Source organism: Hyla sarda, chromosome 12 (genome assembly GCF_029499605.1).
Source record: "Hyla sarda isolate aHylSar1 chromosome 12, aHylSar1.hap1, whole genome shotgun sequence".
Taxonomy (NCBI): Eukaryota; Metazoa; Chordata; class Amphibia; order Anura; family Hylidae; genus Hyla; species Hyla sarda.
Genome location: NC_079200.1, coordinates 56,788,682 through 56,806,207, shown reverse-complemented (window position 1 = coordinate 56,806,207; position 17,526 = coordinate 56,788,682). Strand labels below are relative to the sequence as shown.

General features: G+C 43.6%; 1 protein-coding gene across 1 annotated transcript in view; it reads right to left on the bottom strand.

Moving 5' to 3' along the window:
• CDH26 (cadherin 26) overlaps positions 1–15,549 on the bottom strand; it is a 109,364-nt gene extending 93,815 nt beyond the window's left edge. The window contains exon 1 of the mRNA XM_056547568.1: positions 15,328–15,549. Coding sequence (XP_056403543.1) covers positions 15,328–15,369 — 42 coding nt within the window. The 5' untranslated portion in view covers positions 15,370–15,549. The remainder of the gene's footprint in view (positions 1–15,327) is intronic.
• Between the last annotated feature and the right edge of the window lie 1,977 nt (positions 15,550–17,526).

Here is a 17,526-nt window from a genome sequence, read left to right as displayed (position 1 = left end):
TGCCCATCAGCTGGGATATCAACCAGAGGGTCTCTTCATGACTCCATGCCGTCATATCAGTGCTTCAGGAATGCAAGCAGCCTCAGAAGCCTGTATAAGTGGGGCCGAAAACTCTGAATAATGTTATGCATATGGAATAGCTTTGAAGATTGCAGGTAATAGTCTCCTTTAGGGTCTGATAAATTGTACAAAAAAATGTTGTAATAAATGTGAATAAGCCCCTTTCCCCAGTAAAAATTCAAAGAACCCCTTTTCCTATTTTCCAAATAAAATAATGTAAATTAAAATAAACATAAGCATATTTGGTCAAAACTATTAAATTATAACTTAATGAAACTGCACGTTAAATGGTGTAAATGTAAAATAATGACAAAGTCCAGAATTGCTTATTTTAGGTCGCTTCATGTCCCAGAAAAAAAAAAAATAAATAAAAAGTGATCAAAAAGTCCCCTTAACTGTGTCATATCGGGTCAGTCCCGGTGATGCCTGGTATGAACCCTTCAGACGCGGTGATCCAAGTTGATTGCCGCATCTAAAGTTAAAAAGCACTACACCGGCAGCTCAGTTAGGCTGATTGGGACCACCGCGGTGAAACCGCGGTGTCCCGATCAGCTGTACGGACACGAGGAGGGTCCCTACCTACCTCCTCGTTGTCCAATCGCCGAATGACTGCTCCTAGCAAGGCATAGCATTGATCAGTGCTGGCAATCAGTGTATTGCATGTCATAGTCCCCTATGGGGGCTATACCATTGCAAAAAAAAGTGAAAAAAAAGTTAATAAAGTAGATTTAACCCCTCCCCCAATAAAAGTTTGAATCACCCCTCTTTTGCTATTTAAAAAAAAAACTGTGTAAATAAAAATAAATATAAACATATTGTCACGATGCCGGCTGGCAGGTAGTGGATCCTCTGTGCCAGAGAGGGATTGGCGTGGACCGTGCTAGTGGACCGGTTCTAAGCCACTACTGGTTTTCACCAGAGCCCGCCGCAAAGCGGGATGGTCTTGCTGCGGCGGTAGTGACCAGGTCGTATCCACTAGCAACGGCTCACCTCTCTGGCTGCTGAAGATAGGCGCGGTACAAGGGAGTAGGCAAAAGCAAGGTCGGACGTAGCAGAAGGTCGGGGCAGGCAGCAAGGATCGTAGTCAGGGGCAACGGCAGAAGGTCTGGAAACACAGGCAAGGAACACACAAGGAACGCTTTCACTGGCACTAAGGCAACAAGATCCGGCAAGGGAGTGCAGGGGAAGTGAGGTGATATAGGGAAGTGCACAGGTGAACACACTAATTGGAACCACTGCGCCAATCAGCGGCGCAGTGGCCCTTTAAATCGCAGAGACCCGGCGCGCGCGCGCCCTAGGGAGCGGGGCCGCGCGCGCCGGGACAGAACAGACGGAGAGCGAGTCAGGTAGGGGAGCCGGGGTGCGCATCGCGAGCGGGCGCTACCCGCATCGCGAATCGCATCCCGGCTGGCAGCGGAATCGCAGCGCCCCGGGTCAGAGGACGTGACCGGAGCGCTGCCGCGGGGAGAGTGAAGCGAGCGCTCCGGGGAGGAGCGGGGACCCGGAGCGCTCGGCGTAACAGTACCCCCCCCCTTGGGTCTCCCCCTCTTCTTAGAGCCTGAGAACCTGAGGAGCAGACTTTTGTCTAGGATGTTGTCCTCAGGTTCCCAGGATCTCTCTTCAGGACCACAACCCTCCCAGTCCACTAAAAAAAAATTTTTCCCTCTGACCTTTTTGGCAGCTAAAATTTCTTTGACCGAGAAGATGTCCGAGGAGCCGGAAACAGGAGTGGGAGGAACAGATTTGGGAGAAAAACGGTTGAGGATGAGTGGTTTGAGAAGAGAGACGTGAAAGGCATTAGGGATACGAAGAGAGGGAGGAAGAAGAAGTTTATAAGAGACAGGATTAATTTGACACAAAATTTTGAAAGGACCAAGATAGCGTGGTCCCAACTTGTAGCTAGGGACACGGAAGCGGACATATTTAGCGGAGAGCCATACCTTGTCTCCAGGGGAAAAAACGGGGGGAGCTCTTCTTTTCTTATCCGCGAACTTCTTCATGCGTGATGAAGCCTGTAAGAGAGAATTTTGGGTCTCTCTCCATATGATGGAAAGGTCACGAGAAATTTCATCCACAGCGGGCAGACCAGAGGGCAAGGGAGTAGGGAGGGGGGGAAGAGGGTGACGGCCGTACACCACGAAAAATGGGGATTTGGAGGAAGACTCAGAGACCCTGAAGTTATACGAGAATTCGGCCCATGGGAGGAGATCTGCCCAGTCATCCTGGCGGGAGGAAACAAAATGTCGCAAATAATCACCCAAGATCTGGTTAATCCTTTCTACTTGTCCATTGGACTGGGGATGATATGCAGAAGAAAAATTTAATTTAATCTTGAGTTGTTTACAGAGAGCCCTCCAGAATTTAGACACGAATTGGACGCCTCTATCCGAGACAATCTGCGTAGGCAACCCGTGAAGACGAAAAATGTGTACAAAAAATTGTTTAGCCAACTGAGGCGCAGAAGGAAGACCAGGAAGAGGGATGAAATGTGCCATTTTGGAGAATCGATCAACGACCACCCAAATAACAGTGTTGCCACGGGAAGGGGGTAAATCAGTAATAAAATCCATACCAATCAGAGACCAAGGCTGTTCGGGGACAGGCAGAGGATGAAGAAAACCAGCGGGCTTCTGGCGAGGAGTCTTATCCCGGGCACAGATAGTGCAGGCTCGCACAAAGTCCACAACATCCGTCTCCAGAGTCGGCCACCAATAGAAGCGGGAGATGAGTTGCACAGATTTCTTGATACCCGCATGACCTGCGAGATGGGAGGAGTGACCCCATTTGAGGATTCCGAGGCGTTGGCGAGGAGAAACAAAGGTCTTTCCTGGAGGAGTCTGCCTGATGGAGGCAGGAGAAGTGGAGATCAGGCAGTCAGGTGGAATGATGTGTTGCGGAGAGAGTTCAACTTCTGAGGCATCCGAGGAACGAGAGAGAGCATCGGCCCTAATGTTCTTATCGGCAGGACGAAAGTGAATCTCAAAATTAAATCGGGCAAAGAACAGAGACCACCGGGCCTGGCGAGGATTCAGCCGTTGGGCAGACTGGAGGTAGGAGAGGTTCTTGTGGTCGGTGTAGATAATAACAGGAGAACTTGATCCCTCCAGCAGATGCCTCCATTCCTCAAGTGCTAATTTAATGGCTAGAAGCTCTCGATCCCCGATGGAGTAGTTCCTCTCCGCTGGAGAGAAGGTCCTAGAGAAAAAACCACAAGTGACAGCATGCCCGGAAGAATTTTTTTGTAGAAGAACAGCTCCAGCTCCCACTGAGGAGGCATCAACCTCCAATAGGAAGGGTTTGGAAGGGTCAGGTCTGGAGAGGACGGGAGCCGAAGAAAAGGCAGACTTGAGTCGTTTAAAGGCGTCTTCTGCTTGAGGAGGCCAGGACTTGGGATCAGCATTTTTTTTGGTTAAAGCCACGATAGGAGCCACAATGGTAGAAAAATGTGGAATAAATTGCCTGTAATAATTGGCGAACCCCAAAAAGCGTTGGATAGCACGGAGTCCGGAGGGGCGTGGCCAATCTAAGACGGCAGAGAGTTTGTCTGGATCCATCTGTAGTCCCTGGCCAGAGACCAAATATCCTAGAAAAGGAAGAGATTGGCATTCAAACAGACATTTCTCAATTTTGGCATAGAGTTGGTTGTCACGAAGTCTCTGAAGAACCATACGGACATGCTGGCGGTGTTCTTCTAGATTGGCAGAAAAAATTAGGATATCGTCCAGATATACAACAACACAGGAGTATAACAGATCACGAAAAATTTCATTGACAAAGTCTTGGAAGACGGCAGGGGCGTTGCACAGTCCAAAGGGCATGACCAGATACTCAAAGTGTCCATCTCTGGTGTTAAATGCCGTTTTCCACTCGTCCCCCTCTCTGATGCGGATGAGGTTATAGGCGCCTCTTAAGTCCAATTTAGTGAAGATGTGGGCACCTTGGAGGCGATCAAAGAGTTCAGAGATGAGGGGTAAGGGGTAGCGGTTCTTAACCGTGATTTTATTAAGACCGCGGTAGTCAATGCAAGGACGTAGGGAGCCATCTTTTTTGGACACAAAGAAAAATCCGGCTCCGGCAGGAGAGGAGGATTTACGGATAAAGCCCTTTTTTAGATTCTCCTGGACGTATTCGGACATGGCAAGAGTCTCTGGGGCAGAGAGAGGATAAATTCTGCCCCGGGGTGGAGTAGTGCCCGGGAGGAGGTCGATAGGGCAATCATAAGGCCTGTGAGGAGGTAGAGTCTCAGCTTGTTTTTTGCAGAAAACATCCGCGAAGTCCATATAGGCCTTAGGGAGACCGGTTACTGGAGGAACCACAGAGTTACGGCAAGGGTTACTGGGAACCGGTTTTAGACAGTTCTTGGAACAAGAGGACCCCCAACTCTTGATCTCCCCAGTGGACCAATCCAGGGTAGGGGAATGAAGTTGAAGCCAGGGAAGTCCAAGGAGAATTTCCGAGGTGCAATTGGGGAGGACCAAAAGTTCAATCCTCTCATGATGAGATCCGATGCTCATAAGAAGGGGCTCCGTGCGGAAACGTATGGTACAGTCCAATCTTTCATTATTTACACAATTGATGTAGAGGGGTCTGGCGAGACTGGTCACCGGGATGTTGAACCTGTTGACGAGAGAGGCCAAAATAAAATTTCCTGCAGATCCAGAGTCCAAGAAGGCCACTGTAGAGAAGGAGAAGGCAGAGGCAGACATCCGCACAGGCACAGTAAGACGTGGAGAAGCAGAGTAGACATCAAGGACTGTCTCACCTTTATGCGGAGTCAGCGTACGTCTTTCCAGGCGGGGAGGACGGATAGGACAATCTCTCAGGAAGTGTTCGGTACTAGCACAGTACAGGCAGAGGTTCTCCATACGGCGTCGTGTCCTCTCTTGAGGTGTCAGGCGAGACCGGTCGACCTGCATAGCCTCCACGGCGGGAGGCACAGGAACAGATTGCAGGGGACCAGAGGAGAGAGGAGCCGAGGAGAAGAAACGCCTCGTGCGAACAGAGTCCATATCTTGGCGGAGTTCCTGACGCCTTTCGGAAAAACGCATGTCAATGCGAGTGGCTAGGTGAATAAGTTCATGTAGATTAGCAGGAATTTCTCGTGCGGCCAGAACATCTTTAATGTTGCTGGATAGGCCTTTTTTGAAGGTCGCGCAGAGGGCCTCATTATTCCAGGACAATTCTGAAGCAAGAGTACGGAATTGTACGGCATACTCGCCAACGGAAGAATTACCCTGGACCAGGTTCAACAGGGCAGTCTCAGCAGAAGAGGCTCGGGCAGGTTCCTCAAAGACACTTCGGATTTCCGAGAAGAAGGAGTGTACAGAGGCAGTGACGGGGTCATTGCGGTCCCAGAGCGGTGTGGCCCATGACAGGGCTTTTCCGGACAGAAGGCTGACTACGAAAGCCACCTTAGACCTTTCAGTGGGAAACAGGTCCGACATCATCTCCAGATGCAGGGAACATTGGGAAAGAAAGCCACGGCAAAACTTAGAGTCCCCATCAAATTTATCCGGCAAGGATAAGCGTATCCCAGGAGCGGCCACTCGCTGCGGAGGAGGTGCAGGAGCTGGCGGAGGAGATGACTGCTGAAGCTGTGGTAGTAACTGTTGTAGCATAACGGTCAGTTGAGACAGCTGTTGGCCTTGTTGCGCTATCTGTTGTGACTGCTGGGCGACCACCGTGGTGAGGTCAGCGACAACTGGCAGGGGAACTTCAGCGGGATCCATGGCCGGATCTACTGTCACGATGCCGGCTGGCAGGTAGTGGATCCTCTGTGCCAGAGAGGGATTGGCGTGGACCGTGCTAGTGGACCGGTTCTAAGCCACTACTGGTTTTCACCAGAGCCCGCCGCAAAGCGGGATGGTCTTGCTGCGGCGGTAGTGACCAGGTCGTATCCACTAGCAACGGCTCACCTCTCTGGCTGCTGAAGATAGGCGCGGTACAAGGGAGTAGGCAAAAGCAAGGTCGGACGTAGCAGAAGGTCGGGGCAGGCAGCAAGGATCGTAGTCAGGGGCAACGGCAGAAGGTCTGGAAACACAGGCAAGGAACACACAAGGAACGCTTTCACTGGCACTAAGGCAACAAGATCCGGCAAGGGAGTGCAGGGGAAGTGAGGTGATATAGGGAAGTGCACAGGTGAACACACTAATTGGAACCACTGCGCCAATCAGCGGCGCAGTGGCCCTTTAAATCGCAGAGACCCGGCGCGCGCGCGCCCTAGGGAGCGGGGCCGCGCGCGCCGGGACAGAACAGACGGAGAGCGAGTCAGGTAGGGGAGCCGGGGTGCGCATCGCGAGCGGGCGCTACCCGCATCGCGAATCGCATCCCGGCTGGCAGCGGAATCGCAGCGCCCCGGGTCAGAGGACGTGACCGGAGCGCTGCCGCGGGGAGAGTGAAGCGAGCGCTCCGGGGAGGAGCGGGGACCCGGAGCGCTCGGCGTAACACATATATGGTATCGACGCATGCGTAAATGTCCGAACTATAAAAATATATTGTTAATTAAACCGCTCGGTCTATGGCGTACATGTAAAAAAAATCCGAATTTATAGGTGTCAGAAGAGGACATTTTTAAACATATACATTTTCGTGCATGTAGTTATCATTTTTTTCCAGAAATAAGACAAAATCAAACTTATATAAGTAGGGTATCATTTCAATCATATGGACCTACAGAATAAAGAGAAGGTGTCATTTTTACCGTAAAAACAGAAGCCCCCAAATTTACAAAATGGCAGGGGGGGCTCCAATTTTGTCGCACAATGATTTTTATTTTTTGATTTTGCTGTAGATTTTTGGGTATAATGACTGAATGACTGATGTCATTACAAAGTAGAATTGGTGGCGCAAAAAAAAAAAAAGCCATCATATGGGTCTGTAGGTGCAAAATTGAAAGGGTTATGATTTTTAAAAGGTAAGGAGGAAAAATCGAAAGTGTAAAGACGGAAAAACCCTTAAGGGGCTAATATAAAAATGGTAATGGTTAAAACTTCAGATCACATTGCATTAAATGAACCCTCATACATTTCCGCATATGTAATAAGTGTTATAGGGGTCAGAAAAGGACAATTTTAGGCATACTGATTTCCTTACAAAAAGTAGTAACGTAGTAAAATAATAATGATGTCATAACAAAGTACAATTAGTCTCGCATAAAACAAGCCCTCATATGGCCCTGCAGGTGAACATGTTCATTAAGTTATTGATTTTAAACAGCAAGGAGGAAAATAAAACGCAAAAAAAAAAATTGGCCCGGTCTGTATGGCCAATACAAGACTGTGTCATTTAAGAGTTAAAGAGGTTCTCCAGTATGTAAAAATTGATGACGAATGTCTGACCCCTGACATCCCCGCGGATCAGTTGTTTGAAGGGGCTGCAACGTTCATACACTTGAATAGAACAACACTGTCATTCTTCACACCTCTGCTAAAATAACAGTGGTGGAAATAACGAGAGCAGATAAACATTAATGGTGCTTCAACAAGTGCATGAGAGTCACAGCCCCTTTAAAGAGTGGGGGCACTTAGAGTCAGCTCTAATATCAATGACATACCCAGAAGATAAGCAATATGTCTTTACAGTTGAGAATCTATCAACCCTATCTACCGTAATACTTTAATGGCCATGAATATGTTAAATGATACCATGTCATAGCTGACAGCAAAAATTGGGTCCCTTAGGAGTACTCCAGGGTATGAAAACTTATCCTAAGGATAGGGGACAAGTTTCAGATCCTGGGGGGGGGGCCTGCGATCTCCCGTATGGTGCCCCGGCAGTCAGCGGCAATGAAGCGTGTCCGGCCACCACATGACACTATGGCTAAACGCCCCCTCAATACATCTCTATGGGAGAGCTGGAGTGCTGCATTCGGCAGTGTCCGGCTCTGCCATAGAGATGTAATGAGGGGGCATGTCGGCTGCCGTGTCATGCGGTGGTCGAAACGCGCTGTTATTTTAGACTTGTTTGCAATTGAATAGCCCACAGTACTCTGCTCTATCGTAACAGCTCAAGAGCTATTTAGAAAAATACTTTGTTGTTCAGAGACAGAAATTGTCTTCAACTCAGTAGTCCAATGCATCCCCAATTATATTGTTTCTGGATTTCGAATTAAAGGTTAAAAAGAAGTAACAACAACAATTGTTAGAACAGGCTAAAGAATGCCTCAAATGTTTAAAATGCTGTTGTAGGGTGATACATTTTGATATCTATTTTTTACAAGGATCAGAGGCCTATAAATGGTTAGACAAGAAGTTGTTTTTATTAAACAGTGTACCTCAGGAACTGGTCACAGTAGGAAGAGTTAAGGGTAAGATATGTTCCCAGAACAAAATAACAATAATGCGCATGCAGAAATATAGAATTCCCCCTCCTTGATTCACCCATATGCCTAACTGATGTTAGCCCCCTGAAGGCTAAAAGCAACAATGGTTACTATTGTCCCTAGGCTATTTCTTTGTATTTCAGATCCAGCGTTAGGAGAAATGGTGTAAAGACCAGCAGGTGTGGACCCAAGGTGCCACCTAACCGGTTTGACTTTGGGCCACTCCCAAGGGCGGTGTATAAGTACAGTGGTCCCTCAAGTTACAATATTAATTGGTTCTGGGACGACCATTGTATGTTGAAACCATTGTATGTTGAGCCCAGAACTCTATGGAAACCTGGTAATTGGTTCTAAAGGCACCAAATGTCATCCAAAAATAGAAAAGAGTGAGGATTAAAGAAAAATAAGTAGATAAGTAATATAGATAAAGCAAATCCTTACATATACAAGTAGGAAAGATCTGCTGGGAGCTGTAAATCACGGTCTATGTCAGTGTTTCCCAAGCAGGGAGCCTCCAGCTGTTGCAAAACTACAACTCCCAGCATGCCCGGACAGCCAAAGGCTGTCCGGGCATGCTGGGAGTTGTAGTTTTGCAACAGCTGGGGCCACCCTGCTTGGGAAACACTGGTCTATGTAGAGGACAGGAGCTTCTTCGGGGTCCTGTACAGGACACAGTGTCCCAAAAAAGTAATGGTCACCTGTGTCCAAAGGAGCATCTAACCCTGATACAGGTAAAGTGTACAGAACATGTAATACCAGACACCAGTCAGTGTATACGCTTCAGTAATACAGGTGTTTTACCAGTGAATGCCCATTTTGATTGGTCGGTTCTTCCAGCCATTGACACGTTTCACAGATCTGGACTGTAGGTAGCATTGTATGTTGAGTCTGGTTTCAACTTACGATGGTCCAGAAAAGACCATTGTATGTTGAAACTATTGTATGTTGAGGCCATTGTAAGTTGAGGGATCACTGTAGTTCCCTAGTTTTCACCCTTCACCCTACAGGGATTGTGGCTTCTCTGCAGAGGACTGCTAGATTACTACCTCTGAGTGTGGTCCCAGTATAGATGACAGCTGGTCTTGAGGGCTAAGAGATGCCCATGAAAAGCACTGTTGGCAGAGAGTCCTGATACAGGCCTTGAGCTGCACTGGGTCTATAACTGACATAGCTACACAAACAGCTATGCCATGTACGTAGCAGCCATTAACATCAATTGGGATTATGCAAACGGAGGGGAAAAAAGATGGCACAGATTTTATTTTTTATTTTTTGCTCCCACAAGCAGGGGGACATTATATCTAGGGATAGGTGAGCGGCCTATGTATATACTATGGATTTCCAAATTGAGAAAAGGAACACTCTTTACCAAAATACATTATCACATTTTCTTAACCTAACCGTGCCTCTCAGATGTTACAATATGAATGAAGGCACATAATTCTTGATGACTGCTGCAGGGGAAATGTATTACTAGATTATACAGATCATTCCTAAGCTATCCTCTATAGGGAAGACCTGCAGCGATCAGCTGCTCACCAGGCCAGGTAAATTTTTAAAGAAAAGTGATTCTTATTAAATCCTCTTTAAAGGGAATCTGTCACCAGTACGGGCTTGTAGTGTGGGTGATACTGATGAAAATCATTGTTACCGGTCCCTGACCCATGCTGCTGTTTCGCTGAAATCCATAGTCTTCAGCATATGCAAATTAAAGGGATATTCCAGGAAAAAACTTTTTTTATATATATCAACTGGCTCCAGAAAGTTAAACAGCTTTGTAAATGACTTCTATTAAAAAATCTTAATCCTTTCAGTACTTATGAGCTTCTGAAGTTAAGGTTGTTCTTTTCTGTCTAAGTACTCTCTGATGACACGTGTCTCGGGAAACGCCCAGTTTAGAAGAGGTTTGCTATGGCGGTTTCCTTCTAAACTGGGCGTTTCCCGAGACAAGTGTCATCAGAGAGCACATAGACAGAAAAGAACAACCTTAACTTCAGAAGCTCATAAGTACTGAAAGGATTACGATTTTTAATAGAAGTAATTTACAAAGCTGTTTAACTTTCTGGAGCCAGTTGATATATATTAAAAAAAAAAAGTTTTTTCCTGGATAACCCCTTTAACTGTTTGCTACGCCATGATGTCCTGCTGGCATACTATGCTGCAGAATGGAACTCCGCTCTCCAGCATAACAGTGGAGACCAAAAATACGCACTTCTGGCACACGTCGTGTTTTGGATATGTTTGGCTTTGGCACATACATTGGCCATAGGGCCAAGATGTAACAAGCCCTAAAATAAAAGACTCTGCAATTTATTTACCAAAGACATGAAAAAAATAATAATAATACAGTGTGGGTCTGCTGATAAGAAGGATGTTAAGCTAAGCACAGGGCAACATACCATTCTGCAGAATCTGGAAATTTATGAATAGTTTGCACTTGATAATATATTAATTTGATGTACATGAATGAAGATACATGCTTAAATATTTGTCCTGAATTAGATCATACCATTTACGTTGCATGTACAGTTCTTATAATGGTATTGTGGTTCCAGCAGTTGAAAAACTACAACTCCCAGCATGCCCCAACAGCTGTCAAATACAGCAGACAACTACTTTACTATGTAGTGGTACTGTGGTGTGATGAGGGGTGGAAAGAATCCTGGGACCATGTATAGAAGTCATTGGGCCTGGAAAAAATAACAATGCATCTAAAGAAGAGTGTCCCCATAACACAGCATTGTTTGGATCATGCCATGATTTGCTTATAGAGTTCTGCTGGACACAGGTCGGTACATATGTCACTAACTGTTGTTCCCTGTGGCAGTTTTCTATGCTTGACTGTTTTTGTACCTCCAATAAAAGTGAATGGAGAAAGCCATGCACATGTGAGGCCACCTCTCCAGGCAGAAGAGCGCATCCCTGTTCTTGAAACAGACATCAGACACGGGGGTAGGACCTGCATTTTTATGACATTTATGGTATATCCCGTGGATATGCCAAACCTGTCTGTGACAGAAATACCTCTACAAAGTGTACAGATCTATCTTACTAAACAAAGAAACAGAAAAGCACAAAACCAGCACTTGCACCAACTTCTGCATCGTGGAACGGAAGGTACTTAGATATCAGATCAAACAAGAACTTGCCACGGAGCACTCACCCTGTAAACGTCCCCCCCCCCCCCCCCCCCCATTCCAGCTGCCGCCTCCCTGCTCCCATACGAAGATGACAGCATTCGGAGACTGCCAGTGAAGACATTTACCGGGTGAGTGCTCAGTAGCAAGTTCTTGTTTGATCTGAAGTGTACAGATCATTCTTACACGTCAAAGTAATCAGTGGGGGTCCAGGTCCGGGGGTCCGGGAAACCTCACCGATCGCTAAAACAAAAAGGGCAGAAGCGTTCAGCGGTGCCCATTAGTTTCGGTTTGCCTTACTTTGGAAAGCAAAGTGAGTGGTGTGTGGATTTATAGAGTTAATGTAAAGCAGAAACAGAAATGGGCACACTGTTCTGCTGAATCATGGACCCGGACCCAAATAGATCAAAATGTCTGACATGATAGCTACTCTGTTAAAAAAAAAAAAAGGGGGTTCCCACCGTTATGTTTTCAGAATTGTCGAAGGAATAACTGTGACATTTATCCCTTTCGGAAAATACTATTCATCTCAACCTGCCAATCAGCTTTTCACTTTCCTCTAACATAGAACCACCATGTTCTTCATGGGCAGCCAAAATTAATTCTGGCCATACATATGGTTAGATTAGTCGAAGGTTGTACAACCATTGAACAAATGATTGAAAGACAATCAAAGGACAAATGATTAAAGGACAGTTATACACATTTTAGAACACTCTTTCTGGAAATGTTCTGTTCTGGAAATTCTTTACTGAAAGCTTGTTTGTAGAAGAAGGATCTTTCCTGAACCAAAGATCTTAGTTCTGAAAAATTAAAAAACATCTGAGCCCTTTGTAGTTAATGATAGTCTGTTATAGTCGGCTCTGTGGTTTGTTGTTCACCAGACAAACAGTTGTTTTCATCAACTTAGTTGAATGTGAATGGCACCACAATAATGGCCATATAGTTTACATAGCTGTGGGTTAAACAAGCTATTTCTTACAACCCCCTCCCCAATATACATGCTTGGCCGAATGCACATGTGTTCTGAATGGGAAGAGGGAAGTAAGATCATTGTTCAGATAAAGTTGATCAAACAAGCCAGAAGGTTTGGCTGACATTAATCTAGTGTGTAAGGATGGCTTAAAAACTTGAGATTTTTGTTCTGCAGTTGGACCTCCCATGATAAGTATTTTTGACTTTCATCATCTCTTAAAGTTTGTTGGGGAGAATCCCTTTAAATCTTGCCATAGACTGTGTTAAATTAATCTTAAGGTGCTCATATTCAGTGGCCATTGTTAGTAAATCAGTGGACATTTGTTCTCCGTAGATATGACTGTACCGTAACATGCATCTTCCATACCTTAGTTATTTTGCAGGGTGTACTGATCAACGACTAGTTTTTCATAGTATATCTGACTAGATCATGGTTCTGAACTGCAATGCCATACTTTACAGTGACAAATCATAGACAAAAGAATCACTGGGTGACTTGTAATGAACCAATCACTTTTGCCAATAGCATTTTAGGACCGGCTTGCAATAAGGTAAATGGTCCTCTAACCACAGCTGGATAATAGTATATCACAATAGTAAAAATATATATATAGGGGAGAAGCTTATACAATCTACACACATTTTGAACCAGATGTGTATACAGTATGCATGTTATTGTGGAATTTTTACAATGCGAAGATCAGGAGCAATAAAACTTTAACAAGGTTTTCCACTTTTCAGATAGTCCAGGAAAAATTCATAATGACACGACCACATTGTCTGGGAGTAAAGGCACACAATGCTGGATGATAGAGCTAGGTATTTTAAGAATTTCTGGTGCTGTATGAAGAGGTTTTGAACAGTCGTATAGACCCCTTAGTGACAAATCCATAAATCATACCCCATCAGGGTAGGTCAATATTCTGCACTTATTTACAGTATCTAGAACAATCAAGCGCATTTTCTGTACCAAATAATTCAATATCTAGAAACGATACTTGGATTACAATGATTTCATATTAGCACCAGTCAACAGAAGGTATATATACAGTGCCAGGCCATCATCCATAGACTGATCATAGTATCAGAAATTCTTATTGACTCAAGACCCCCCCCCCCCCCCCCCCCCAATTAAAAATACATAGCATAAGAGTTCATCAGGAGACAAATTGTAAAATTGAAAGTGTTTATGCAGTATAGATAAAAACTGTCAAGATATAGTGTGTCCCATATTCTAAGGTGAGGGAGGGTACATCAGTCTGTACAGTAATCAATAATGGACAGATAAGTAAGGGAACTTTACTTACAACCATTCTAACAGATACAGTATTTCCTAATGGAGTAAAAAGAAATCCCATGATAAGAACCTAGATAAGTCACTCACAATAAATTCCTTCCAATGAAAGGGAAATACAACAGGACCTGACCTGGTATATTTCCTTTTAATCTGATATTTAATGCATTAAAAGTTAAGTTTAAAAAAAAATTTCTTTATACTTTAGGTATGCTGTAAATCTAAAAAGTAAAAACATAAAAACAAAAAAACATTAATTTTATATTTATTTTTATATCATACAAAACGTCAGATTTTATTGTGCAGAATCACACACCAAGAATCCTCCATGCGTGAACAAGCACTCAGAACTGTTATATGCACAGAGCCTGTACGGCAGCACATGCAGTCACTAAGGGACGGATTATATAACTTTACACAGTACTTGAAGGGAAGCCTACCTGCCCACAATTACATACTATTGAGCAAAGTCCAGGGGTTAACTCAACTAGGAAACCTCTTTTAATGCACCGCCATGTCCCTGTGGTTCTATAGTATAAAGCTGTAGTCACTCCAATGGCTTCTGTGTGGTACCTCTGTATGGCATCATATTATTGGCTAGAAGCAATGCTTTAAAAAGAAAATATCTACAAGATATGGAGCAGGACACTCTACGCCTTACTATAAAATGGGAGGTATATGGAGGTACAGTGCAGGCCCATAGATTCTGGATTATAGATCCGGATAATTGAATCTTGTAGTGTGCCATAACATTGCGGTGTTCAGAAACACCTTGCAGTGCATAATACACACCTAGGGTCTATTCACACGTACAGTATTCTGCTCAGATTTGATGCGCAGGATTTTCTGCTGCAGATCTCAATGTAAACTGAATGACTGAACACAGCTTAAAATCCTGCGCATCAAATCTGTGCATCAAATCTGCGCAGAATACTGTACGTGTGAATAGACCCCTAAGGAGGAAAAAGCAGAGCTGTTAGTGTCCCTCACAGACACTGGGGCATATGAGAGTTAATGAAGTGACCATGGGGCAGGGATTTTTACTATGCATCCTTTGTTATCAAGGAACACTGCAGACTCCACAAAACCTGGAGTACATTTATTCCGTTACGTTTTTTTTCTCCATTGATAATTGCTGGATGTATGACGGTTTCCTACCGCTAAATACCTGCTATACATCATCTTGTTCATGATAAGTAATAAAATATAATTTGATTATAACTTCCAATGATTGTACAATTATCAACAGCCATAAACTGACTAAAGCAGCAAACAATCATTTTACAACAAAACTAAAAGAGAATCCTTATTGCCTGAGCATACATACCTGTAAATACTCTGTAAGGTTTCGGGTACTTTATAGTCAAGTCTGCACTCTATACGCTAACACTACAACTCCCAGTATGGCTGTAATAGCATGCTGGGAGAAGTAGTTTCAACACAACTGGATAGCGCAAGTTGAATACTGATAAGCTATCACAATACATCCATGATCTTTACACCATATAGAAACAGGACACCAAGGGCATTTATGTACTCACCACCACCACCAGCAGGATAAACAGTGGATACAAAGTCTTCATTTTAATGTTTCTTCCTGCAAAGAAATTAAAAAATGTTTCTTGTAGCCTGGAGTTGTGATCACTGAAAATATTTGAAGGTTTTCCTTAACGCCCAGAGCTGCTCATGGAGACCAGTCAGACCAGATTCTGCGCCCTCCTTCTGTCCCACCCCTGTAATTCCCTCTGCCTGGCTACAGCAGAATCCCCCTCAGACAAGAAGTGTGTGTTTAACCGATCCTCTGTGACAATGAGACACACCTTCCCTCCTGGTATGAGGACAGCTCCCATGCAGCATAATGGCCCTTTAACTCCTGCCTCGCCAGAACTTGTCATTCAGGTCAACTCCTTTCTTTTGTTATTTTTTTAAAACTTGCTTCGAATTTGCTTACTGGATAAATATCTGGAGTTTCAGGAGAAACTGTGAAATCAGCTGTCAATGTCTACGTCTACGTGAAATTCGCAAATCACAGAAATGACACAAAATAATGTTTAATATGTTGAAAGGAATCCCATTAAATTCTACCTCATGGAGTTTTTTTTGTTTGCCTTCCTCTGGATTAACACTATAGGGTAATAGGCTGAACTGGATGGACGTATGTCTTTTTTCAGCCTTACAAACTATGGTAATAGCTGAATATTTTGCTTTGTGAAACATTCCTGACAGACATGAAAGGAAATTATTTTAATAAAGCAGAATTTCTAGATCAAGTAAATAAAAATATTATTATTAAAGAATCGAAAAAATTCTGGAATCATCCCATTAGACCCTAGTCCCTGGCTTTTTTATGCCTAAATTCTCTAAGTCTTAGACTTTACTTGTGATAAACAATATTCTGCAATGTGTTTTAATTTCCACCACACATTTTCTATCTGATTAAGATCCAGACTGTTTGCTTCCAATGTCAAATGAGTTGATAGGTCTTTCCTACATAAAAGATTAAACACTGTTTACTCTTGGCAAGGAGCATTATCATCTTGAAAAAAATAAAAGATTTTTGCCATCAAAAAAACTATTTTCTATCAATAGAATAAGAAAGGTGTCCACAATGTCTCTCAGTACTGATTGCCATTTTCCCTAGTCCTTTACTCTCCTCCAGGTTTTATATTTATATGTTTCATGAAATCGGACACAGACAGAAGTTCCCAGCATTATCTCCTTGGCCAATGCAGATTGGTGATTGATCGGTGACATCCCTTTCATTCAATCCTCTACAATTCTTCTTTTTCGCTTCTTGTAACCTTGTTTTCTTCTATTTAGATGTTAGTTCTGGATTTTTTTGGCCTTTCTATATGAAATTCCCATTTAATGAAGTCAATTTCTCATAAATCTGTCACAGACATTGGGAGTCATTTACTAATATGATCCAGACTCTTTTTTTCTAGGGTTTTGTGCCCAAATTGTGTTGCACTTTTTGTGCATTAGATTTTGGGACTCAAAAAAATCCAGCCAACTCACTCTTCGTTTTACTCAGACAACCAAAAAAAGGGGTGCGGCTGCCGGGGAAAGGGAATTGTGCCCCAAAAAGGGGCATGTCCCTGACAGCTCTGGAAAAGCCACTGTAAAAAAAAAAAAAAAAAAAAAAAAAAAACCTAGGAAGAAATTGCCAAATTAGTAAATACCATGAAAAATATCTGTTGGGAGAAACCCCAAAAAGAAATCTACACTTCACTCTGAGTCTTTGCTCATTTGTTGTATTTTACATTTTCTATTTTCAAGACGTATAACTATGACTTTTCTATTCTTATACTCTGACCTCTTCCTTGGTCTACCCATTTGCTCTCCTTCTATAACCTTCCCATTATCTTAATACTTGCACCATATGTAAAATGCTGACTGGGAACAACCTACATCTGCCACACTCCATGTTGGATTTTTACCTTTAGATTATTACAATTGACAGCTTTCTTATGTTTCTATCAATGAGCCAAGTCTACAAGTTCTGTACGAGCTTTCAAATGTATCTACTGAATCATTTCCATTTTAAACTGTTCCAATATTCTAATATTTGTTTTGAAAATAGATTATCTATTATTTTTCATCATCATTGAAAGACTTCATACTTATTTCTTCTACTTGATGTAGGAAAAAATATCTGCTATTAATTAAATCTATTTTGTCTTATGTGTGAGGGATGTTTCATAAAACTTACAAAAAATATATATTTTATATATATATAT